Raw genomic sequence first — 24,037 nt, 5'->3', positions numbered from 1 at the left:
GTCCCCCACTGAGAATCTGCACCGCATCCCCCCCTTCCCACCTGTCCCCCTCTGAGACCACCTCCGCTCTACCCCCCCCCCCCGAGTCCCCCCTTCCCTTCCCCGAGGGGCTTCTCCCCCCCAGCGACGGCCCCGTGCCCTCCCCACCGCTTTTGGGAGGCAAACGGGGAAACTGAGGCACGAAGCGGTACGCGGGGCATCACCCGGGCGCGCCCCACCCTCCGCTCTCCCCTGCGGGGGCAAAGCCGGGCTTCGGGCGGCAGCGACCGCCGCGTTCCGGGGCCCGCAGCTCCGGGGCTCCGGGCGCCGTTCCCGGGGTACCGAGGCGAGGCGGGCGGCGCTAGGACCCGGCAGCCGGGCGGTGCGGAGCAGCCCTCGCCGCAGTGGCTCCAGCCCCGAGCATCCCCCGCCACCCCGGGGACACCCCCCAGCCCCGACCCCTCCCCCGGCCGGAGCGGGGACCCGCGCCCTCAGGCCGGCTCCATGCAGACCCCCAGGGTAGGTGCCGCGGCCGAGCAGCCCCGCCGGGGCCACGGCCTGGGAAGGTGGGGAGATACTGGGGAGGTGGGGGAGACTCCCCCGGGGGTGGGAGGGGGGTCCCCGACCGGTGACATCGCTCCGGAGCTCTGGGCGAGGGAAATGGGCAGTGAGAAGGGGAGGGGGACCCGCGGCTATGCTCCCATTCCGTCAGCATCCCCCCCTCGGGGTGCAGTGGGTGTAGGGGTGGGAACCCCCAACCTCCCTGGGGAACACCCGGGGGGGCCCGGGGTAGCCCCCACATTCCCCTCATATCCCCGTGGAGGAGGTGTGAGCTCGGGGTGGGGGGGGTCACACAAGGCCTCCAAGCACAAGGGGTGAACCCAGGACTTGGGGGTGCTGGGCCCTCCCCTCCCCTCATTCTCAGGAACCCCCACCCATCCCAGCCCCCCATTGTGGTCCCCACACTCGGGGCAAAGGGCTCCACTGCAGTGGTTTGGGTTGAAACCTTGGAATTTGGGGGTTTTGCCCTAGAACTACTCATTTTTGGGCAGAACAAGGCTTTTGGTTGGAGAAGGGATTTGATGTAGGGGGTTGTGGAGATAGATAGGGGGTGATGGGGATTATGTGTGTGGGGTCACAGCTGTGCTGAACCCTCCCTGAAATCTCAGGTGTCCCCCAGAGCTCCCCATCCCCTTTTGCAGCTCTACCTTCCCCCAGGTGCCTGAGGGCTGTGGATGGGGGTCACAACTGGGCTGAGACCCACCCCGTGTCTCTCAGGGGTCGGCTGTGATGCCACCATGGCTCTCAGGGGCTCCCTCAGGGTCTTCTCCCTCTTCTGACAGCTCCACCTGCCCCCAGGTACTGTGGGATGCCGGTGGGAGTCCGGGTCAGCTCTCAGGGGTCCCCCCAGGGTTGTGTCCCCTCATGACACCTCCACATTCCCCCCCACACAGCTGCGCCCCCTGCCACGGCTGTCAGAGGTCACCCGTGAGCTCCCCTGGGCTCTCAGGGTTCCCCCCAGGGTCTTTCCCCCATGACAGCTCCACCTTCACCCCAGCTACTGGGGGGGCTGCAGCTGGGGGTCCTGCTCAGCACTCAGGGGTCCTCCAGGGTCCTGTCCCCTCCAGTGACAGCTCCACCTCCCCCAGGTACCCCCTCGCTGAGCAGCGGGGACATGAGTGGGGCTGGGGGGCACCTTTGGGTACTCTGAGTGCCACCCCCGCAGCGGCCCCCCCAGCCTGGACCACCGAGGATGTGACCTCTGGCGATGCCCGTCCGTGCCGTACTTGCCGCCAGGCCGGCGGCACAGGATGGAGCCTTTCCTGCCCTCCCCGTGGGGCTGGAATGGCTCTAGAGGGGGGTCCCGGCCCCCCAACAGCACTGCCGAGGCCAAGCCCAAGGACGTGGCCTCCAAGTCTGTGGGGCTGTTCTTCATGGTGCTGCTGGACCTCACGGCCATTGTGGGCAACGCCGCCGTCATGACGGTCATCGCAAAGACGCCGGCGCTTCGCAAGTTCGTCTTCGTGTTCCACCTGTGCCTGGTGGATTTCCTGGCCGCCCTCACGCTGATGCCGCTGGAGATGCTGTCGGGCTCCGCCGTGTTCGAGAGCCCGGGGCTGGGCGAGGCCGTGTGCCGCGTGTACCTGTTCCTCAGCGTGTGCCTCACCTCCATGTGCATCCTCTCCATCTCCACCGTCAATGTGGAGCGCTACTACTACGTGGTGCACCCGCTGCGCTACGAGGTGCGGATGACCGCGGGGCTGGTGGCCGGAGTGCTGGCTGGAGTGTGGCTCAAGGCTGTGGCCACCTCGCTAGTGCCCGTGCTGGGCTGGTTGTCCCCCGACCGCCCACCGGCGCCTGGCGCTCACGGCTGCTCCTTGCAGTGGAGCCGCGGGCCATCCTGCAAGGTCTTCGTGGTCTTCTTCGCCGCCTTCTACTTCGTCCTGCCCCTCCTCATCATCGTCGTGGTCTACTGCGGCATGTTCAAGGTGGCGCGGGTGGCAGCCATGCACCACGGCCCGCCGCCCACCTGGCTGGAGACGCCGCGCCGGCGCTCGGTGTCCCTCAGCAGCCGCTCCACCATGGTCACCACCTCGGGGGCTCCGCGGACCACCCCGCAGAGGATGTTTGGCGGGGGCAAGGCGGCCGCCGTGCTGCTGGCCGTGGGTGGCCAGTTCCTCTTCTGCTGGTTGCCCTACTTCTCCTTCCAGGTGTACACAGCGCTGAGCACTCGGCCCTTAGCCGGGCCGGCAGCTGAGACTGTGGTCACCTGGCTGGGGTTCTGCTGCTTCACCTCCAACCCCTTCTTCTACGGCTGCCTCAACCGGCAGATCCGCGGGGAGCTCGGCCGGCTCCTCACCTGCTTCTTCAAGCAGCCCCCCGAGGAGGACCTGCGGCTGCCAAGCCGTGAGGGCTCCATCGAGGAGAACTTCCTACAGTTCCTCCAGAGCACTGGGCGCCCACCAGAGCCCCCCAGCCCGCAGCGGAACCTGCCCCCCGTGGATTTCCGCATCCCGGGGCAGATTGAGGAGGAGGCGGCGGAGGGGATGGAGTGGGGCGGGGGCAGCGGGGTGTTCGTGCCCGTGGCGGGCTCTGCCAAGGCGGGGCTGTAGCGTTTGGGGGTTTGGGGTAAATGTGGCTGTGAGGGGAGAGAGATGCTCATAGTGACTTGTTGGGGGGGGATTCGTCACCGCTATCAAGGGTTGGAGGTCCCACAGTGCTGGGGACACCACATTGCCATGGGGGTTGGGGGGTCCTCCCTGCAGCCACAGGGAATTGGGGGTCCCACATCACCCACAGGGGTGATGGGGTGGGGGCTCTGTGCTGCAGCCATAGGGAGTTGGGGGTCCCATGGCACTGGATGGAGTGGGAGTGATTCTCATTGCTGTGGGGGATTTGAGGTCCCACAGCACCCGTTGGGGTTTGGGGGGTCTCTGTCACCACAGCGGGGGATTGGGGATCCTATGACTCTTGCTGATGTGTGTGGGGTCCTTATTGCCGTGGGGGATCGCGGATCCCACCCTGCTCATCGGGGTGTGGGAGGGTCCTCGTTGTTGCCATTGCGGGTGACCAGGTGGGGGAGGTCCCACGACCCCCGTTGGGTTGGTGCGGTGGGGGGTCAGCAGTGCCACCACTGCGGGGATCGGGGGTCCCGGGACACTGCCGCGGTTGGGGGCTGCAGTTGGGGTGCACAAGCCCAGCAATGGGCCAGGGATAACAGTGTGGGGCTCATGTTTGGGGTCTCCCTAGGAGGGGTTGCCCCTCTACAGCCGGGGAGGGGGGCTGCCTGTGGAGGGGGTCCCCTCCATCCCCCCATGGCCTTGAGACCCCTGCTCAGGCCCGGAGACCAGCTCCCATTCCCCCGAGCCCGCCCCGCAGCCGCGGAGCCGAGGCCCGGTGCTCTGGGGGTGCGGAGCCTGGATCCCCTTCGTGAGGGCGGGCTGGGGGGGCAGGCGGGGGCTGGGGGTCTGGGGCAGCCACGGCCACTACCGACCCCCGCGAGGACTACAACTCCCATCATGCCCTCCAAACAGAGCCGGAAGTAGATTATTTCCCATCACGTCTCGCTCTATCGAGGCGGAAGTAAAGCGCTTTCCCCCCCATCATACTCCGCTCTAACGTGGCGGAAGAGGATGTTTCCTCCCATCATGCCCCGCTCTATCGGGGCGGAAGTACTCACACCATCTTCCCGCCGGACTTCATTTCCCGGCGTGCCCTGCGGCGGAGAACCGGAAATCCGGCGCCGCCTCAGGAGCCGCCCGGGCCGAGGCAGTTGCGGCCCCGATCCCGATCCCGGCCCCGATCCCAGCCCCGGTCCCGATCCCAGCCCCAGTCCCGATCCCGGTCCCGGCCACCCCGCCCCCGGCCGCCCGGCCGCCCCCGCCGCCGCCATGGGGTGCACGCTGAGCGCCGAGGATAAGGCGGCGGTGGAGAGGAGTAAAATGATCGACCGCAACCTGCGGGAAGACGGCGAGAAGGCGGCCAAGGAGGTGAAGCTGCTGCTGCTCGGTGAGGAGGGGCCGGGGGGGCAGAGCGGAGTGGGGGTTTCCGGTCTCCGGAGGGATTTTTGGGGGGAAGGGGAGGTCTCCGCCCTCAGAAAGGAGTCTGGGAATGGAGAAGAGGGGGTCCCTTGGGGGGCTGAGGTGGTTCCCGAGGGATCCCTTGATGGGCTGAGGTGGTTCCTGAGGGATCCCTGGAGGGGCTGAGGGTCCCCAGGGATCCCCGGGCACTGAGGAGAGTCCTGAGAGTCCCCTGGTCCCCTTCCGAGGGGGAGGGCATGGCTTAGCCTGTCCTTGTGGGGGCTGTCCTGGGATGCGGCCCCTGGGCTCTTCCCGATGGAATGTCTCCTCTGAGTCCCGCTGGAATTTCCCCGTGCTCCCTGCAGGCTGCTCGGGGGCAGGGCGGTCCCTCCCGGGTGGGATTGGGCCAGGGCACGGCTCATCCCGCGGGTCCGGGCAGGGAAGGGAGGGATTGCTGGGACTGGAATTAAATTCCCAGTCCGGGAGTGGGGGTAGAACGGCTCCGGGTGTCTGTTTGGGACCAGCGGAGGTGGGAGATCCTGGGGGGATGAAGTGCATGGGAACAGGAGGTGTCAATATTTGGCTTTTTCTCAGGATCTGGGAAGAGCTGGATGGAGGATTTCTCTTTACGAGGGGTGGCAGATTCGCTTTAGTGGAGTTTTGCTGTGTTTGAGCTGTGTTTTGGAGTTCTTGGAAGTGATGATGGGAGCTCAGAGGAGGCACGAAGTGCCCTTCCTGAAGGCTGGGGGAGCAGATTGAGATGAGATTCTGGGGAGAAATTGGGCACTGGGGAGAAATCCCTCCTTGTGGGGGTGGGCAGGCCCTGGCACAGGGTGCCCAGAGCAGCTGTGGCTGCCTCATCGCTGGAAGTGTCCAAGACCAAGTTGGACAGGGCTCGGAGCAACCTGGGATAGTGGAAAGTGTCCCTGCACATGGCAGGGGATGGACTGGGATGAGTTTCTAACCCAAATCAGCGTAGAACTCTGGGATTCCTTTCAAATCCTCACATTTTATAAGCACCACTTGGGGCTGATGAACCATCTGCTCATGCTGGTCCCTCTTTTCGAGGTCTGGGTATATATTTTCTGTTATCCTGATTTTTCTGTCTCAGAGGAGACAGATGGAGTCTGTGAGGATCTGAGCAGCAGTGCTGAGTGGGTCCTGTTAGAGCAGGATGTGTGAAGAACCGTTCTGCTCCAGGAATCCTTTTTCTTTCCCATTTAGCCTGTTTTCTTTGCTCCCTGCAGGAGCTGCTCTGAGCTGTGTGCTTGATGTGTCCATGGAAAAGCTCTTGGCTGTGTGTCAGGAGGATCCTTTGTTCTCCAGGTGTTTGTTTTGGTGTTAATAAGCAGCACTTGCACATTCCCTGGAATGGAATGGTTCTTTCCTCATATTTTTGTGTGACGTTTTTTCCAAAGCACTGAAGGCTTTGAGGCTGAGATTGATTTTATCAGCAAACATGGAATGGGGGGGAGTATCCCGAAAATTGTACAATCATCAGCTGGAATGTGTTAAAAACCAGGTGAGGCTTTAGAACACAGAGCAGCAGCTGATTTTGGGTCACTGTTGGCTTTGCATGGCAGGAAAATTCCTGCATTTCCTGGTGTGTCTGCAGGTGAGGAGCTTTTTTAGGAGTAACTGGAATGTTGAGCTGGACCTACCTCTGGATCTGCCTGATCCCAGGTCAGGTTTGCACCTGGTTGTCACTGTTAAATCTCTCTCAGGTATTTCCTGGTTTTAAAACTGAGTGTGGTGATTCCTGGGAATACCAGGGAATGCTGAAATCCCCCCCGTACACACACACATCCTTCTTGATGTGCAGGTAAAGCAGAACAGGGGATTTCCAGGAGAAATTGTCTGCAGTGGGAGCATCCTTTCAATGAGACACTAGAAGCCGATGGAAAAGTCCATGAGGATTTTTCCATTGTTTGAGGAAGAGTTTTTTATCCCACATAAATCTGTCTGGATCTGCAGGGTCTCGTGTCATTCCCTGAGTGGTTTCTGCCCCTCTCAGGGAGGGTTGGTGAAAAAAAAAGGATTTTTCCTGAGATTTGGAGTCCACACATCCTTCCTTGCTCCATTAAAAGAGCTGCCCCAGTTTGAGATCTGCAGAGTTGTGATGAGCAAGGAAAGGGCTGTGCCTGTGGAGAGGGAGCTGGATCCTTCCCAGCTGGAGTGTGAGGAGGCAGGGATAGACCCAGAATCTGGAGCGTTGGAAGAGGAGAGGGAGAAGAAGGGAAATACAGTGAAATTTGGGAGAGGAGAAGTGAAACACAGCCCAGATCAGGAGATTTGGAAGAGGAATCAAATACACATGAGAACCAGGAGATACGTGGGAGAGGAGAGGGAGTAAACCTGAAATCAGGAGGTTTAGGAAGATAAGAGAAAGAGGAACGTAAAGACACTGAAAATTGGGAGATTTGGGGAGAAAAGAGAAAGTAAAATACAGCCAAAATTGGAAGATCTGAGGAGAGGAGAGGAAGTCAAATACCCCAAAAATCAGGAGATTTGGTGGAGGACAGAAAGTCAGAAATCCCCAAATCAGGGTTTGGGTGTGTTTTCCTTTCTCTCCTCCATAACCCTTATCTTCTCTTGAGCAGGAGAGGAGGGAAAGAGAATTCCAGTTGTGCTCCCTTTTTCCAGGAGCTTTGGCTTGACTTTTTCAGCACCTTCCACCTGGGAGAGGGTTCGGATGCTGGAGGAAGCAGCTCCAGCACCTGGATAACTGCAGGATTGCTGGGATAAAATTAATCCCGGAGCTGCTCCTGGCAGCTTCTCCTCAGAGATTTTGAGTCCCTCCGTTGTGTTTCCCTTTCACAACTCCTAAGTTTGTTGAGCAATTCTAAATTCTGGGGATATTTTCTAAAACAAATGAAAACTGAGTATTGTATAAGGGCTGACCCTGGTTGTTACGGCCCTGTGGGATGTAATTATTGTTCCATGTTGGAATGCCACCAGCAGCTCTGCTGGCATTGGCACCGGCATGGCTGGAGTGACAGCAACAGTGGATTCACTCTCTGGAACAGCAGCCGAAGCTCCTGAGAGGCTGGGAACAGGCTGGGAATGGCCTAGGAGCCGTCATTCCCATTTTTCTCCTCCCATTTGCCCCCAGGAAAGGCTCCTCGGCAGGCACACAGGGGTTCTGCAGATGGGGAAACCTGGCAGATTTTTCCAGCCAAATGGAGGAAGGTGCTGGAGCTCTTCCTGGTTGGGTAGGAGCTAACCCAGATCCTTCACTCTGCCTGCAGTGCCTTTTCAAAGCCTGGCAGGTTGTTCTGGGCTGTGTCTCAGGGTCTGTGTGACCCTGAGTGATGGAGCTGGATTCCAGAGCTGTCCCATTCCCAAATTCCAGTGAACATGGCTCTGGGGGTGCACCAGTGTTGGACTAGTTTTGCCCAAAACACTCTGGACAGCTTCTCTGAGTTTGGATATGCTGTGTAATTATGTTGAAGTGGTGCTGCTAATTAATGCAAAAACAATTAAAAGCATACGTTTGTTTTAAAATAACCTTAATTTGCATAATTTACCCCCTTCCACTACTCCAGGAGCCCTTGGCTTTTTCCTGACACTGATTTTTCCAACCTTTTTTCTTTCCTGAATTCCCCAAAGCTTCCTCAGGACACTTCTGGTTGTGTTTTGGTTTGAGGTAGGAAAGTGTTTTCTGGAGATGCAAATGCAGGCAGAGCTGGTGCTGCAGTTAATGATGTTGTTAATTGAAGTGGCTTTTCTCGGAGCACAGCAGTGTGCCTTGGCTCCCTGTTCCAGGGGGTCCATCTGGGGGTTGGATGGCTGCTCCTCAGCTCTGGAGCTACTGGATATCCTTGGAATGGTGGTACGAAGCTCTGCGTTGGTCTCCAGATGTTGTCCCAGCAGTGGCTGCTGCTCCAGGTGTCCTTCCCTGTGGGATCTGCTGTAGGAATCCTGCTGGGGAAGCTGCAAGGAGCTGTTGTTCCTCTGATCTTGAAGGTATCTGGGTCTGCTGGAGGGTCCTGGTGGCTCGTGGCCATGGGAGGATTCTCCTCACACAGTTCACAAGGACCTGCCTCAGGCCAGGTTGTACCAGGGAAGGTTCAGGTTGGATATCAGGGAAAATTTTCTCATGGAAAAGGTTGCCCAGCCCCAGCAGTGGTGGGGTCTCTGTCCCTGGAAATGCTCAAAAACGTGGATATGGCACTGGGGACATGGATTAGGGGTGGACATGGCAGAGCTGGGATACGACGGGACTCGATCTCAGAGGGCTTTTCCAACCTTAACAATTCCATGATTGTAATTCTTTGATAGCAGGTCAGATCTCTGAAGACACAGCTCCTCTCTGGGCTTTGAGCTCCCTGGAGGTCTTTCCACAGCTGCACTGGAGGCTGGAATTTCCCTGTCCTCAGGTGCAGGAGCTGCAGCTTCCACCCATGTTCTCCCACCTTTCGATTGGGTCTCTGTGCACTTTCCCCTTATTTTTCTTTTCTGCCCTTTTCCCACCAAACCCAGATGCAGGGTAGGCAAAACGCTCCTTACCTCCAGAGTGCCTGAACCCCTTGAGTTTTTCAGGAATCAGCCATGATGTATTTAATCTCCTGGAAAAGAGGTTTTGTTCCCCCAGGGTCAGGTGCCCTTTTCCAGCTGTGGAATGGGAATTCTTCTGTCCCCTGTGTCATGTGTATGTCACGTGCTTGTGTCAGGACATGAGGATGAGTGTCCATGCCCAGCACTGGGATTTGGGGATGGACAATTCCCAGCAGACAGCTTGGTCGAGGAATTGTGATTCCATCTATGCTCCAAGAGCCCTCTGGATATGGTTCAAGTTTCATTAAATTCTGAGGCAGAGCATTGGAATAACTTTTCTTGGAAGAGGGAGGGAGCTGTAAAGAGGAATTTTTTAATTAGATTGTGGATCTAATCTTCTGGAAATTTGCAGTGAGCAGAGCTGTGCCCGCACCTCCTGGGATGCAGCAGGCACTTGTTCCCTGAAGAAGTGGGATTTTAAAATGGTCTCTTCATGACTTAAATGGTGTTTGGAGCCGAAATGAGGGACAGATGCTGATTATTTTTCCAGCACGCTCTTTGTGGTGATCCCTGTGCTGTCTCCTTTGTTCCTGGGGATCCGATGCCTGGCTCTTGTTTCATGTTTTCCCAGTTGGTGTTTGGTCACTTCAGTGTCTCCTTTAACCTTCTCTGGTTACCGGGGTGGGTCAGCTTTAGACACAAACACTGCGAGTGCTGGGACACGAGGCTGGCCTCCTGCAGCTCCATGGTTTGGGGTCTCCATGCCCTGCAGGCCCCCGGTGTTTGGGAAATGAGCTTATCCCTCAGCAGGGAGAGCCCGGCTGCATGTTTGGAACTGCTCAGGATTGTTGTCCCTGCAGGAAATTCAGAGGATGTTTGACTTTTAAAAATGGGCCCAGCACAAGGTGATGCTTGATAATCAGAAAGAATAAGGAATATCTTTTCCAAGCCCAGGTCTTCCCACTGTTCCCTCTCTTTCCAAGTTATCTGTTGCTTTATCATCCAACTCCTGTTTTACAGGCCTTGCTTGGCTCTTTCTCTGCTGTCACCAACCAGACTTGGATCCAAAGACACCAGACTTGGCCTTTTTATCCCATATCTTCGAGTACATCCATTTATCATGAAATCCTGAAATGGACTGTGTTGGAAGGGACATTAAAGCTCATCCCATTCCATGGGCAGGGGCACTTCCACTTGCCCAGGCTGCTCCAAGCTCTGTCCAACCTGGCCTTGGACACTCCCAGGGATGAGGCAGCCACAGCTTCTCTGGGCACCCTCACAGGGTGCCAGGGCCTCCCACCCTCACAGGGAAGAATTCCTTCCCAATATCCCATCTAACCCTGCCCTCTAGCAATCGAAAGTCCTTCCCCCCCATCCTGTCCCTCCAACCCTTGTCCAAAGTCTCTCTCCAGCTCTCCTGGAGCCCATTTAGGCTCTGGAAGGGGCTCTGAGGTCTCCACCCCTGCAAGTGTTCCAGGCCAGGTTGGATGGGGCTTAGAACAACCTGGGATAATGGAAGGTGTTCCTGCCCGTGGCAGGGGGTGGGATGGGAAGAGCCTTACAGCCACACCCAACCCAGAGGATTGCATGGTCCTGTAATCCCGTGTGTGGATGAGGAGCTCCGGGGATCAGGGGCTGCCCAGGAGGCTGGAGATGGTGGCTTGATGTTCAGCCAAGAGCCACACAAGGCCTCTCCATGGGGGTCTCCAGCCACGCTGCTCGACAACAGCCATAAGTCCTTCAAAACACTCCTGGGGGAGATCAAAGAGCTGGGAAAACAAATTCAGATCTGAGGTCTGTGCTCACAGAATCCCAGGATGATTTGGGCTGGAATGGATTTTAAAGCTTATCCTATTCCATTCCCTGCCATGGGCAGAGGCACCTTCCGCTAGCCCAGGTTGCTCCAAGCCCATCCAGCCTGGCCTGAAGCACTTTCAGGGGTGCAGCAGAGGGGTGTTTGCTGCTGGTTTGTGGCTATTTCAGCAACTCCTTAAGGAATTTCTCAGAACTGTCAGTGGCCATGCAGGTCTGGGTGTAGGGGACAGGCGCAGTTTTCTCCAGCCTGATGTTTTCCAGGAATGGTGCAGAATTCCTGGAGATACTTCAACCTTCTGAGTGGTCATGGGATATTTCTAAGCTTTAAAGTAATTGTTTAATTAAAACAGAGTTGAGGCTTCAGTAATTTCAAGGCAAAAAGGAAAACCCCTCTGCTCCGGAGCCAGTCTGGGAGAGCTGGGAATGCTCAGCCTCGAGAAGAGAAGGCTGCAGGGAGATCGTAGAGCCCCTTACAGTGCCTAAAGGGGCTCCAGGAGAGCTGGAGAGGGACTTTGGACAAGGGTTGGAGGGACAGGATGGGGGGGAAGGACTTTCCATTGCTAGAGGGCAGGGTTAGATGGGATATTGGGAAGGAATTCTTCCCTTTGAGGGTGGGCAGGCCCTGGCACAGGGTGCCCCGAGCAGCTGCGGCTGCCCCTGCATCCCTGGAAGTGTCCAAGGCCAGGCTGAACAGGGCTTGGAGCAACCTGGAATATTGGAAGGTGTCCCTGTCTGTGGCAGGTTGTGGAGTGGGATGGGATTTAAGGTCCTTTCCAACCCAGAGCATTCCAGGATTCCTTCTGTGATTCTAAATTTTCCATCTGGGCTGCTGCTCCCGTGTGCATCTCCAGGTATGGTGGGAAAAGCCGTGTCAGCTTCAGCCCACGTGCTCCACCGGGCCCTGCAGTGCCTGGAATTTCACTGGTGTGATCCCAGGGCTAGTGTTGCTTCTGTTTTCAATATTCCATTCCTTAGCCAAGTCCTCACTTTTTTTTCCTGCAAAGGCAGTGACAGCCTCAAGTGGTTTATCCTGTGCCATTGGCTCCTGTTCTCTCTGCAGTGAGGCTGCAGCCAGCCCATGTGCCCTGTTTGATTTGAATATATTGTTTTTCCCAGCATTCTTGGAACTAGACGTATCAGCCTAATCTTTCCTGGTTCCTGTTGACTTTTCCAACAATAGCTGTTCTTTTCAAGCCTGGTGGTACAACACTACTGCTCCTTTCTCCACTGCTTTTTTCTTTCTCCTGATTCCCAGTGCAGTTCTCTTGCTGCATGTGATTCTGTGGTATCCAATAGTTTTCTAGGTGTCCATTGGAATAAAAAACCTCAACAAAGGGACATGGGATCTATGTTATCAGGGATTGCAGCACAGGATTTTGGGATATGCATTCCACACAGTGAGGTTGGAAGGAGGGAAGTGGTGAAGAGGATGAGGATTTGCTAGTTCAGCTTTCTCCAGCTGTGGCTGCATGGGTCCCTGGGTTGTAGGGGAGATATTCCTCATGGAATACAATCCAGGAATGCAGTGCTGTGGAAAGCTAAGGAGGCTGTCGGTGGGTAAGGGGAGGTGTCCCTGTTCCTTGTGGGATGAGTGTTAAATAAAGGAAATGGGATAAAGGGAGTGTTAAATAAAGAGGCTGTGGGGTGAGTGTTAAATAGAGGAAATGTGTTTATCAGGGAGATACTCATCGAGATTTAGGGTGATTTGAACAGCTCCTGCTCTGTGCTTCCTGGGGATCTCAAGCCATTAGATATTTTTGGACCTGGACTCCTCCCAGCTTGGTCGTGCTGTTGTTTGGGCCCCTTTCAGCCTGTCTGAGGGGAGCTGGTTCCGTTTGAGATTTGGGAGCTGTAACCACAGTCAGATGATCCAGCATTGCCTCTAGCCTGCTCCTCGTATGGAGCATTCCCTGGTCTGTAACTCACCCCTGGAGCTTCAAGTGAACTCCTGGGGTTATTCCCAAGCTGTTTATCAGGGATTGTTGGAACTACTGAGAAATACCCCTGGATTTCAGAGCTCAGCAAGGGCTGCAGCACTTCAGGAATGGGCTAGTGGAGTTCCTGCCAAATCCCTGCAGAGTTTCTGGTCTGGCTGTTGCTGGAGGTCCAAGCCACACGTCTGTGTCAGGCCCTTCAGTTTTGTTTTCCTCATTTGTACTTTAATGTATTTTCCGGGTGCATCCCTGTTCTGTCCCTGGAAGGATTTGTTTCAGCAGTGACCTGGTTTCTCTTCAGAAACTTGCAGATGTTCCAGGGCTTTTCTCCTTAATTATGTATGTGGAATTCCTTTCCTGAAGTACAGTTTAATGCAGTTTTGATACAACTTCAGGGGAAAAAAGCACTGCAAACAGGACTTTTAGGACCTTATAGAGCAGGAAACTGGATGCTTGTGTCTGGAAGATTTAGGGAGTCTGACCTACCTCCTTGGAGATTTTTTAAAGCAAAAATCTCCAGTTGTGTGGAATTCCTCCCTTGGAATTCCCAGTCCAAGCTGTGTTTTGTTGCTCTCTTCCCTGTAATCTCCCATGCCAAGTTGCTTGGCTTCCCATCTGCTGCTCCAGGAAATCCTCCGGCTTCCTTGGGGGAAGTGGTTGGATGAGAATTTCCCCCCATGTGTCCTTTGCTTTCCCAGGGCCAGCGCTGATCCAGCTGGAAAGCTGCTCCACTTCCCTCCCGCTCCGGAGGAGAAGGGATCTGGCTGTAGGAACGTGTACAGGGATTGGCACCCTTGGAGATGGAATTCCAGCACTTACGAGCTGAGCTTTTCCCTAAGAACTTGTGGTGTTACTGGGATGTTACTGGGCTGGTTTGGGATGTCACTGGTGTGGTCTGGTGTTACTGGGTGAGGTGTGGGGGTTTCAGAAGCTGTGACACCTTCTGGCCCCGTCTGGTTTCCAGAGGGAATAGTTGAACTCTTGTGGAAGGATGCACTGAGGACAGGGACATTGTGGAATTCTTGCCCAGTGTGTCCGTGGAGTGGCACAATCCCTGTAACAGATGAGCTGCTCTTTGTGTCCAGGGTGGTATGAAGAGGTTCCTCACTGCTATTTTGGGAAAAGAGAAGTTATGGCTTCTGCAGCAGTTTTTCCATGGGGTTACGACATTGGCGCTGAGCTCAGCCCTGGTTTCTTGTGGCAGAACGTGATCCCTGTCTGGCTGTGCTCATGGGAGCAGAAGAGAAAGGTTTGCTTCTCCTTTGACAGGCAGAAATGTCCCAGAAACACCCTGATTTCCATGGGTTTGAATCCATTCTCACATCTCATGATCTTTGAGGTCTTCCTGGCTCCCCATCTAGTCCCTGCCTAAGATCCCAGAGTTGGAGGCTTTGCCTGAGGAGTCTGTAAGAAATCCAGTGTAACTCTATCCACTCTTGATGTGAATTTCTAGTGTGGAGCATCAGTTTCCTGTAGGTTGAAGCAGTGTTTTAGTAGCATTTAAATTCCCATTTGTAATTCCCCTACGGAAGGATTCAGCCACACTGAATCCACAGGTCAAATGCGGTCCCCAGAGCTGGGAGTGAAGGGTGCAAAATAAAAGCTGCTGAGTTGTCCACTATGGATCCCTTCAGGCAAACCCTTTCCAGTGGGTTGGGAAAAGGGGAATGGCAGCTTGTCCATTGTGAACATCTGCAAGTGTTTAGAGAAGCATCAAAGGACAGAAGTGAGACTTAGAGATGTTGAAATTAGGTCCAGGAAGGAAAAGTAAAATGGGAATGATTGGCTGGAGTGGAGTGAGGGAACCTTCCAGGAAACCTTGCATTCCACCCTCCTGCCATGGCAGGGACCCTTCCAGTGTCCCAGGCTGCTCCAAGCTCTGTCCAGCCTGGCCTTGGGCACTCCCAGGGATGGGGCAGCCACAGCTGCTCTGGGCAACCTGTGCCAGGGGCTTGCCACCTTCACAGGGAAGAATTCCTTCCCAAAATCCCATGGAACCCAGCTCTCTGGTGCTGGGAAGCCATCCCCCCTCATCCTGTCCTTCCAGGTCCTTGTCCCAAGTCCCTCTCCAGCTCTTCTGGAGCCCCTTCAGGCACAGTAAGGGGCTCTAAGGTCTCTCTAGAGCCTTCTCTTCTCCTGGCTGGACATGACCAGCTCTCCCAGCCTGGCTCCAGAGCAGAGGGGCTCCTGAATCATGGAATCCAGGATTGTTTAGGTGGGAAGGGGCCCTAAAGTTCATCTAACCCGCTGCCGTGGGCAGAGACACCTTCCATTAGACCTGGTTGTTTCCAGGGATGGCAGGAGGGCCACAGCTTCTCTGGGAAACCCGTGCCAGGGTCTCACCACCCTCACAAAATTCCTTCCTGATATCCCATCTAATCCTCTTTTTGTCAGAGGGAATCCATTCCTCGGTGTCAGACTAGACATGGGCAGTGTTAATCCCTTTTTTCCCTGGCATTGCCCATCTCCTGGGCCATCCCAGCAGGAGCTCCAGCCTTCCATCCCAGAGCTGCAGCTGGAGGGGAGATGTTTTTCAGTGAGTGTGAATGAGGTACCTTGTCTGGGTGGCTCCTGCCTGAGAGAGAGAACCTGGAACAACAGGAAAAACCTCTTTAGGAATAACAGCTCACTGCTTGGCCCTGGCTGAGGAGCCAGTTTGGGGTAGTGTGTTGGTGAGGAGAGTTTGGAGGATGTGGATTCCTTCTTTGTTCCTCCGAAATAATGTGTGAGTAACCTTGGAGAGAGGAATTCCTGCTCTACCAGGCAGTGTTTAGGATTGAGGGGGGAAGGGAAGGGGTTAAAGGAATCTGGTTGGAATTAGTGCTGTATTGGCAGGATTGGATCTGATGGGGTTGGTGACAGGTAGAACAGCTTGGCTGCTGCGGGAGATTATTTTGGGATAATCTAAGGAGGAAACGACAGTAAATACAGTGCTGAGAAGGCAAAAGCAGAGAGGGCATATCAAAAGTCCTTTCTCAGTCTGGATTCGGGGCTGTTTGGGGACAGCAGAGATTTGAAATCCCAGCACTTGGATCCTGGGAGTGTGGGAAATAAAAACAAGAATTTGTATCCTGCCAGAGTGGAAGTGCTGAGTCCACGGAGTGTTAATGTTTTCACACCTGACCGCAAACACTGAGCTGCTCTGGGAGAGCTGGGAATGTTCACCCTGGAGAAGGGGAGGATCCAGGGAGACCTGAAATCTAAAGGGGCTTCAGGAGAGCTGGAGAGGAGCTTTGGACAAAGGTCTGGAGTGACAGGACAGAGGGGAATGGCTTCCCACTGACAAAGGGCACCGTTCGATGGGATGGTGGGACGGAATTCTTCCCTGGGAGGGTGGTGAGGCCCTGGCCCAATTTGCCCAATTTACCCACAGAGAAACTGTGGCTGCCTTATCCCTGGATGCATCCAAGGCCAGGTTGGATGGGGCTTGGAGAAAACAGGGATAGTGAAGGTGCCCCTGCCAAGGGACAACAAGGATGGGGCTTAAGGACCCTCCTAACCCAAACCATCCTGTAATTCTATGGGTGTTTTATTCCATTTGGGCTCACCTGAGTCATCTATCCAAATCCAAGCAGGTCCAACATCATTCCTTGCCTACAGCCAGCCCAGCTCTGCAGCTCAGGGAGCCTTGAGGCAGAGGAGCCCTCAGGCAGTGGCAGAGCCAGCTGAGCTGAGCTCCTGCTACCTCACGAGGTGAAGTCCTGGGATTGTGCTGACTTCAGGAACACCGTGCCTGCCTTTGGCATGTTCCTGGCTAGGGACAGGCATCTGGGACAGCTCTGCTAAGCTCCAGAAACCAGGATAACTGATGGTTTGGAATCCCAGGTGTCCACTGCCATGCAGGACAGACTTGGTTGGGGAATGCTCTGATATCTGTGACAACAGAAAATAGGAAGAAACAGGGAACTTGCTGGGTTTTTTGCAGTCAGGAGTAACTGACCCCTGTCTAGGGATAACTGACCCCTGTCTAGGGATAACTGCCCCATCCCCAGGGGTAACTGCCCCATCCCCAGAGGTAACTGCCCCATCCCCAGGCATAAGTGACCCATCCCCAGGCATAAGTGACCCATCCCCAGCGATAAGTGACCCATCCCCAGGCATAAGTGACCCATCCCCAGGCATAAGTGACCCATCCCCAGGGATAAGTGACCCATCCCCAGCGATAAGTGACCCCCCCCCTAGGGATAACTGCCCCCCCAGCTCTGCAGAGCTTTGGAAGCCATGTATTCTTGACATTCCTTGGAGGAAGGCTGTTGGGGTGCAGATGTGCCTGCAGCTCTGAGATTTCACCTGGAAATCAGCCTGTGCCAGAGGGTCACTCCCCACCTGCTTGTCCAAGGCCTTTAGGCCTTTCCTGCCCAGCTCAGTAACAGCATCCTGTGATGAAGGTGCACTTTGGCTGTCTTGGCATGGAGTGAGGGATGGGAGCTGCTCTGTTGGATAAATCCTCATCCCAGTTCCTCAGACTTACCTCCCAATTGGCTGCCCTTGCTGACCTCTGGAAATCGAGAAATTCAGGGGTTTTTAGCCAATGAGCCAATGGTGACTGTTGGCATGTGTAAATAAAAAATCCAGGAAGAATGTGCCAGGACAGAACGGTGGAACTCTACCAGCAGCAGCAAGGCAAAAGGAATATCCTACTCTAGACCCCATCAGCTTCTCTGTGGGAACTGGAGAAAGCACATCCTGCTTTTCCTTTCAGTTTTATATGACTAATGGATGTTTATTGTGTTTTTCAGGTGCTGGAGAGTCTGGGAAAAGCACCATTGTGAAGCAGATGAAGTGAGTGCAGACTGGAACCTTTATTTTTGTGTGAGATGGGATAAAAATATGTGTGGTGTCCTTTTGGTTTGGCTTGGGAGTAATAAGCTGGTTTCCTTCCAGGATTATCCATGAAGATGGCTACTCAGAGGAGGAATGCAAACAGTACAAAGTGGTTGTGTACAGCAACACCATCCAATCCATCATTGCCATCATCAGAGCCATGGGGAGGCTAAAGATAGACTTTGGGGAAGTTGCCAGAGCAGTGAGTATTGCATTTATTTCCTTAGCCTGAACTGTGTTAATGAATCCTGGAGTTTCAGTCTGTGGCAGAATGTGTTACCAGATAAATTAGCAAAAAACCTGTCAAAACTTTAGTCTGTTGTCAGTGCAAAACAACGTTTTACTGAGGTTCTGGGTAAGAACCTTTAGTAGTTTGAATGCTCAAAAAAAAATCCCCAAATCTTTCTCTAAATTATTTGAATTTTTGGGAATTTTGAGTTTGAAATTTTGGGAGGTTTGAAGCCCTGCTTTTCCCCTCCCCTCTAGCTCTGCACATTTCCTGGCCTTTTCCTTGCATCTGTGTCCAGCATTTTGAGCTGGAAATCAGGAAGCCTTGATCCTTGTGATGGGAAAGGCACAGGGTGGGAACTAGGGACTCCTGGAAATGTGCAGGAGAAAGGAATTGTGTCAGCACAGGGCTGCACTGTGACTGTTCTGCCTCATGCTGCAGTTGATCCAGCCCTGGATACTTTGAATTTATGGTATTTATTTTGGATTTATGATTCCCAGTCCTGGCCAAAGGGCACATCTTCACTCACATCTTCACCCAGGCTGTTGTTCAGCTGCTGCTTCAAATCCTCCTGGAGTTCTCTTCCACCTTTCTTGGCTTGTTGAAGCTGAGTTGGGATCTTGCAGCTGGAACAGGGAAGATGCTGAATCCAAGTCCTTTCTCAGTTACCTGCCCATGCTGTGGTGGCTTCACAAGACATGAGTGCCATGAATTTTCAGCATCCTGAAGGGCAAAAACCTTGCCATGCTTTCCCAGGAAAAGGCCAAATGCATCAAACCATGGAGTGACCTACAGAGATCCAGAACTGGGTCCCTCTGCATTTGGCTGTTAACACCTCGATAAAGTGGATTTGGGATCAGTGCCCTGGGCTTGGCACATGCAGGGTTTGGGGCTCTGGGCAGAGGAACCGGTGTTAGAAGGAGAATGCTGGGATAGGGGAAGGTCTCACAGCTCCCAGGAGGACCTGACAGATCTGATCAGAGTAGGAATAAAAGCACAGGGGGCTACAGGGCAGCGTGGGGTTCCCTGTCCTAAACCACTGGATAACCTGGACAAGAGCACGGTCCTTGGGATCTGAGGGGGATTTTTCATGCCCAGATCCCAATCAGTCCCTCCCATCTCCTGATGAAATGTTTCATTAGGGAATCTGTCTCCCTCACTTCTGACAGCTTCACCAGCAAAACGCAAATCCTCAAAGCTTTGGTCCCATCACCTCTCAGAACTCACTTTTTTCCCTTTTCCCTGTGCTATGTCACACCAGCAGAGATTTTCCAAGTGAAACCTCTAGTTTAGTTCACTGATCTGTAGCAGCACATCAGCATTCCCACCCTTTCTCTGAAACATTGCACCAAATTACTGAAATCTCATGGTTTTGATGGGAATGGTGCCTTTGGAGCTGTGATCCCCATGGAAGTGCTGTGACCATCCCTGATCAGGGCATCTCACCCCACAGCCTGGAGCTTTCTCCCCAAAAGAAGCTGCTGGAGGTATCAGCTCCGTGACTTTTGGGAGAAACGTGGCTGGACTGTGATTGAGTAGAGCAGTGATTGATTAGTGCTGAGATGTTCACCTTGCTGTTGGTGGGGATCTCTCTGGGATGGACATCCATGGATGTGTTCCTGTCCCACAGGACGACGCCCGGCAGCTCTTCGTGCTGGCGGGGAGCGCGGAGGAGGGGATGATGACGGCTGAGCTGGCTGGAGTCATCAAGCGGCTCTGGAGAGACCCTGGAGTGCAGGCCTGCTTCAGCAGATCCAGGGAGTACCAGCTGAACGATTCTGCCTCCTAGTAAGGAACCAACACCAGCTCCTGGGCTCTTCCCAGCTCCCACAATGGTCCATGAGGGGCCAGGGTGGCTGGAGCGGGGCGGGACTGGGTGGGAAGGTCCTGTCTACACTGGTCTGATTGGGGGACACTGGGGGTGGAGGGCTGTTTGTCTTCTCTCTATGGAGCATTGGGGAAAACCTCACATTCCTTGTTTTGTGCCTTGGTGAATTTAATCCTGGAGTGGTTTGGGTTGGAAGGGGCCTTTGATGTCTCATTTCACCCCCTGCCATGGGCCTGGACACCTTCCGCTATCCCAGGTTGCTCCAAGCCCCATCTGATCTGGCTCTAAACACTTCCAGGGATGGGGCAGCCACAGCTCCTCTGGGCAGCCTGTGCCAAGGCCTCCCCTCCCTCACAGCAAGGGATTTAATCTGATTGTGAAAAATGTGATTTTTGACAAATTTGCTGGTTTCATGGAAGAAACTTGTCATTTTGTGCTAAGGTGAACACGAGCTCAGGTGTGCCCAGGGGAGCAACAAGGCCAAAGGCTCCTGGCTTGGGTCAGGAGCAGTGTGTCCAGCAGGCCCAGGGCAGGGATTGTCCCTCTGTCCTTGGCACTGCTGAGGCCACACCTCCAATGCTGGGGTCAGTTTTGGGTTCCTCATGACAAGAAGGACATTGAGGGCTGCAGCGTGTCCAGGGAAGGGAACAGAGCTGGGGAAGGGGCTGGAGCCCCAGGAGGGGCTGAGGGAGCTGGAAAGGGGCTCAGCCTGGAGAAGAGGAGGCTCAGGGGGGACCTTGTGGCTCTGCACAAGTCCTGACAGGAGGGGACAGCCAGGGGAGTCGGGCTCTGCTCCCAAGGAACAGAGACAGGATGAGGAGAAGTGGCCCCAAGCTGTGCCAGAGAAGGTTCAGGTTGGACATCGGGAGGAATTTCTTCATAGAAAGGGTGCTCAGACATTGGAAGGGGCTGCTCAGGTGAGGTGGTGGAGTCCCCATCCCTGCAGGTGTTCATGGAACAACTGGACGTGGCACTCAGTGCTCTGTTCTGGTCTGGTCACAAGGGCAGTGCTTGGATCCTGGAGATCTTTTCCAAGCTCAGCGATTCTGGGGTTCCATGGAAGTGGCAGCTGCTTGGCTGTGTCACCTCCATTGTTCCTGCAGTGGGGAGCAGCACTCCTAAAATTTAAACTGCCACTTTCCTGACATTCAGCAATTTCCAAAATGGGATCCCCTCACCCTGCATGTCAGTATTCCCAGTTTTCTCCTTACAGCTTTCCCTTTCCTCCTGTCCCTGTGCCTGGCACCTCACAGGCAATGCTGCCTCTAAACTGTTCTGATTTTAAAATCTCCTTGTTCTGGTCCAAAAATCAACACAGCTTCTGAACAACTGGAAGATTCTGAGTAGATAAACAGGCTGCTAATGGAATTTTTGATGAAATGCCTCATATTTTTCCAAGGGCAGGTTAGTGCAGGAAGGGGAAACTCTTCCTTTGATGAGCAAAACAGTTGTTGTTTTTTTCCCCTTTTTTAACTCATATTCTTGGTCTCTCCACAACAAATATTTGACACTCTGAAAGGTGATTTTCAGCATTTCCAGCTGAAAACTCATCTCAGTTTAAGCTTTAACCCTTGGAAAAACTGGAAGTTGGGAAGAAAATTGAGTTGGGAAGAGGTTTGTGGAGGAGTTTTAGCTGTACCACAGCTCACTGCCTGCCAGGTTTTGCTGTTCAGAGCATATTTGAGCTTGAAAACAAGGCAGAATCCTCCTTCATTTGCAGCACCTTGGCAGGGGTTTGGATCAAGGGAAGGGCTGACAGTTTTCTTGGATTTGTGCATGCCTTTGCAGCAGGAAAGGAGGAAATTCAGATTCCAAGGGAGGAAAGAGATTGATGAGGAGGGGGAAAGGAAGGAATTATTTAATAGAAAGATGTGAAGAAGAGGAGGAAAGCTTAAGGACTTGGGCAGAGAGCAGGAATGGAGGTGGAGGAGGAACCTTGGTGTGTGTCTGGATGGCTTTGGAAGAGGAGGGATATGAAGGCAGCTGGAGAAATGGAGCAGATTGGGAAAAGAGAGTGTTACCCCGCTTTTGTAGGTGCCTGCTTGAGCCAACTGCCTTCCAGAGGGGGGATTTTGGAGGGTTCTTCTTGTTCCTGGATATTTGCCACCCACCTGTGTCCAGGTCCAGTGCAGGTCTGGCTGCTGTGAGGAGCTGGCATAGCCTGGCATGGGGACATTGCACCTGGGATGAGCCACCCAGGCATTTTCTGAGAAGTGCCCCAGAAAATTCAACTTCCTGTCCCAAAACCACAGGAAGTTGCACCAAACCGATGTTACGATGCATCTGCAGCTCAGCAACTCTGTGGTTGGGAAATGCTGCCAGTGGCTTCATTACTTCGTAGTAAATTCATGCTGTTAAAATTCTTCTGGTTCTTCCCCAGGACTTGCAGAATTCCCAGGATTTTCCTCTCCCTCCACACATGGCATCTGACCCGCCTTATCTCTGGTGTTCCCTAATTAATTCCATTGTCCATCCTTAGAACCATGGAATATCCTAAGCTGGAAGGGACCCACAAGAATCATCAAGTCCAACTCCTGGCTTTGCACAGGACATCCCAAAATCCCACCCTGTGTTTGAGGGGATTTTTCCATGGATGAGAGCGTTGTCCAAACACTCCTTGAGCTCTGCAAGCCTTGGGGCTGTGACCATTCCCTGGGGAGCTGTTCGAGCACCCGACCACCAAGGATGGATGTCGTGCACCCCTTTTTATGCTGGGATGACGCAGGCTTTGTCCCATTTCTCTTGGGAATTTCACTTCCCTATTCCTTTCATTAGCTCCTACAAACAGCACTGAAACCTCAGGGTGAGCAGCTGTTAAATCTGTGCCCCATTTTCTGGTTTTCCAGCTGAAATTCAGTTCAGTGCTGTTTCTCCAAACCAGTTCTAGATCCAGATCAGATTCTGGGGCTGAGACACATGGAATGGAGGAAGAGAGGAACAGACAAGTAACTGCTTGTGAAAATCAGGTGGCATCAAGAGCAAAGGTGCTGTGGCAGAGAGCAGAGCATTTCAGCATGGAATTGTTCCAAAAACTCCCCTTCCTGCTGTTTCCTGCATTACTGGGCACTTTTGCCTTGTGCAGGCAGAGATCCTGCCTGTCAGAGCACTGCCCTGGCAGGCTGGAGATGGTATGGGAGGAGAGGAGGTGGAGGATAACGCTAATCAAACAATCTCTCCTGGAATCACAGCATTTTCCATGTTTCCTTCTTTTTTAAAAAAACCACTTCAGTAGCTCCTGGTCCAAGCTGTTGATGTGGAAATTCTCAGTGCCTTTCCCAGCACCATCTGATAAAGCCCCCTGGAACCACCCTGGGCTTTGTGGAATATTGCAAATGTTTATTTGTATAACTTGCCTTTTTGCCACTTCCCATGTGTCTTTCCCTCTGATGTGAGCAATGGCTCTGTGGGTCACAGCTCCTGCCTCCAGCCAGTGCCATGGAGAAGCATTTGGGACCTCTGTGCATGTTGGGGAAGGGAACTTAATTCCCATCTGATTCCATGGGGAGAGAAACCTTCCACTGTCCCAGGTTACTCCAAGCCCCATCAACCTGGCTTGGACACTTCCAGGGATGGGGCATCCACAGCTTCTCTGGGCACCCTGTGCCAGGAGCTCCCCACCCTCCCAGGGAAGAATTCCTTCCCAATATCCCACCTAACCCTGCCCTCTGGCAGTGGGAAGCCATTCCCCCTTGTCCTGTCCCTCCAGGCCCTTGTCCAGAGTTCCTCTCCAGCTCTCCTGCAGTTTCTTTAGGCCCTGGAAGGGCTCTAAGGTCTCCATCCCCGGAGCTTTCTCCTCTCCAGGCTGAACATTGACAGCTCTCTCAGCCTGGCTCCAGAGCAGAGGGGCTCCAGGATTAGGGGACCTTAAAGTTCATCTTCTTCTACCCCTACCATGGACAGGGACACCTTCCACCATCCCAGGTTTCTCCAAGCCCCATCCAACCTGGCCTTGGACACTTCCAGGGATGGGGCAGCCACAGCTGCTCTGGGCATGCCATTCCAGGGCTTCCCCACACTCACAGGGAGGAATTCCTTCCCAATATCCCCTCTAAACCCGTTTGAGGTGCAGCAGGATTATTTCCATTTCACACGTCTCCAGATTTTCAAGATACTTGGAACTATCACCAAGCACATAACGCTTTAAAGTGTTTTCCTAGTTTTGATACTTTCCCTGGATTTCAGGCAGATCCCAGCCTGTGGAAGCCGTAGGTAATTATCTGCAGTCTCATGGGCAATTAGCACAGTTCCTGATGAGCCTTTCTCTACTCCTGCACATCTCCTTGTGTTCCCAAATGCCAGTTCTGGCCTAAATTCCCTAACATGGTGCTGGATAAAACCTAGATTATTTCTATGTAGGGTTTTCTTTCTCCTCCTTTTCTCCCCTCCTCTTTTTCCCTTTTGCTCTTTTTTC

The 24,037-nt window shown here is 54.1% G+C and overlaps 2 protein-coding genes across 3 annotated transcripts in view; both read left to right on the top strand.

Annotated features, from left to right (window-relative positions):
• Positions 1 to 1,072: 1,072 nt before the first annotated feature.
• GPR61 (G protein-coupled receptor 61) lies at positions 1,073 to 3,092 on the top strand. The gene has a single exon (XM_063418412.1). The coding sequence runs from the start codon at positions 1,791 to 1,793 to the stop codon at positions 3,090 to 3,092; it is 1,302 nt and encodes a 433-aa protein (XP_063274482.1). The 5' UTR covers positions 1,073 to 1,790.
• Positions 3,093 to 4,314: 1,222 nt separating this feature from the next.
• GNAI3 (G protein subunit alpha i3) overlaps positions 4,315 to 24,037 on the top strand; it is a 27,181-nt gene continuing 7,458 nt past the window's right edge. The window contains exons 1-4 of one of the 2 annotated variants that reach the window (XM_063418506.1): positions 4,315 to 4,488; positions 17,485 to 17,527; positions 17,630 to 17,771; positions 19,429 to 19,586. In XM_063418506.1, coding sequence (XP_063274576.1) covers positions 4,371 to 4,488; positions 17,485 to 17,527; positions 17,630 to 17,771; positions 19,429 to 19,586 — 461 coding nt within the window. In that variant the 5' untranslated portion in view covers positions 4,315 to 4,370. The remainder of the gene's footprint in view (positions 4,489 to 17,484; positions 17,528 to 17,629; positions 17,772 to 19,428; positions 19,587 to 24,037) is intronic. The other variant, XM_063418505.1, reaches the window with a different exon arrangement.

Source organism: Prinia subflava, chromosome 23 (genome assembly GCF_021018805.1).
Source record: "Prinia subflava isolate CZ2003 ecotype Zambia chromosome 23, Cam_Psub_1.2, whole genome shotgun sequence".
Classification (NCBI taxonomy): domain Eukaryota; kingdom Metazoa; phylum Chordata; class Aves; order Passeriformes; family Cisticolidae; genus Prinia; species Prinia subflava.
This window is presented reverse-complemented; position numbering and strand designations above follow the sequence as displayed.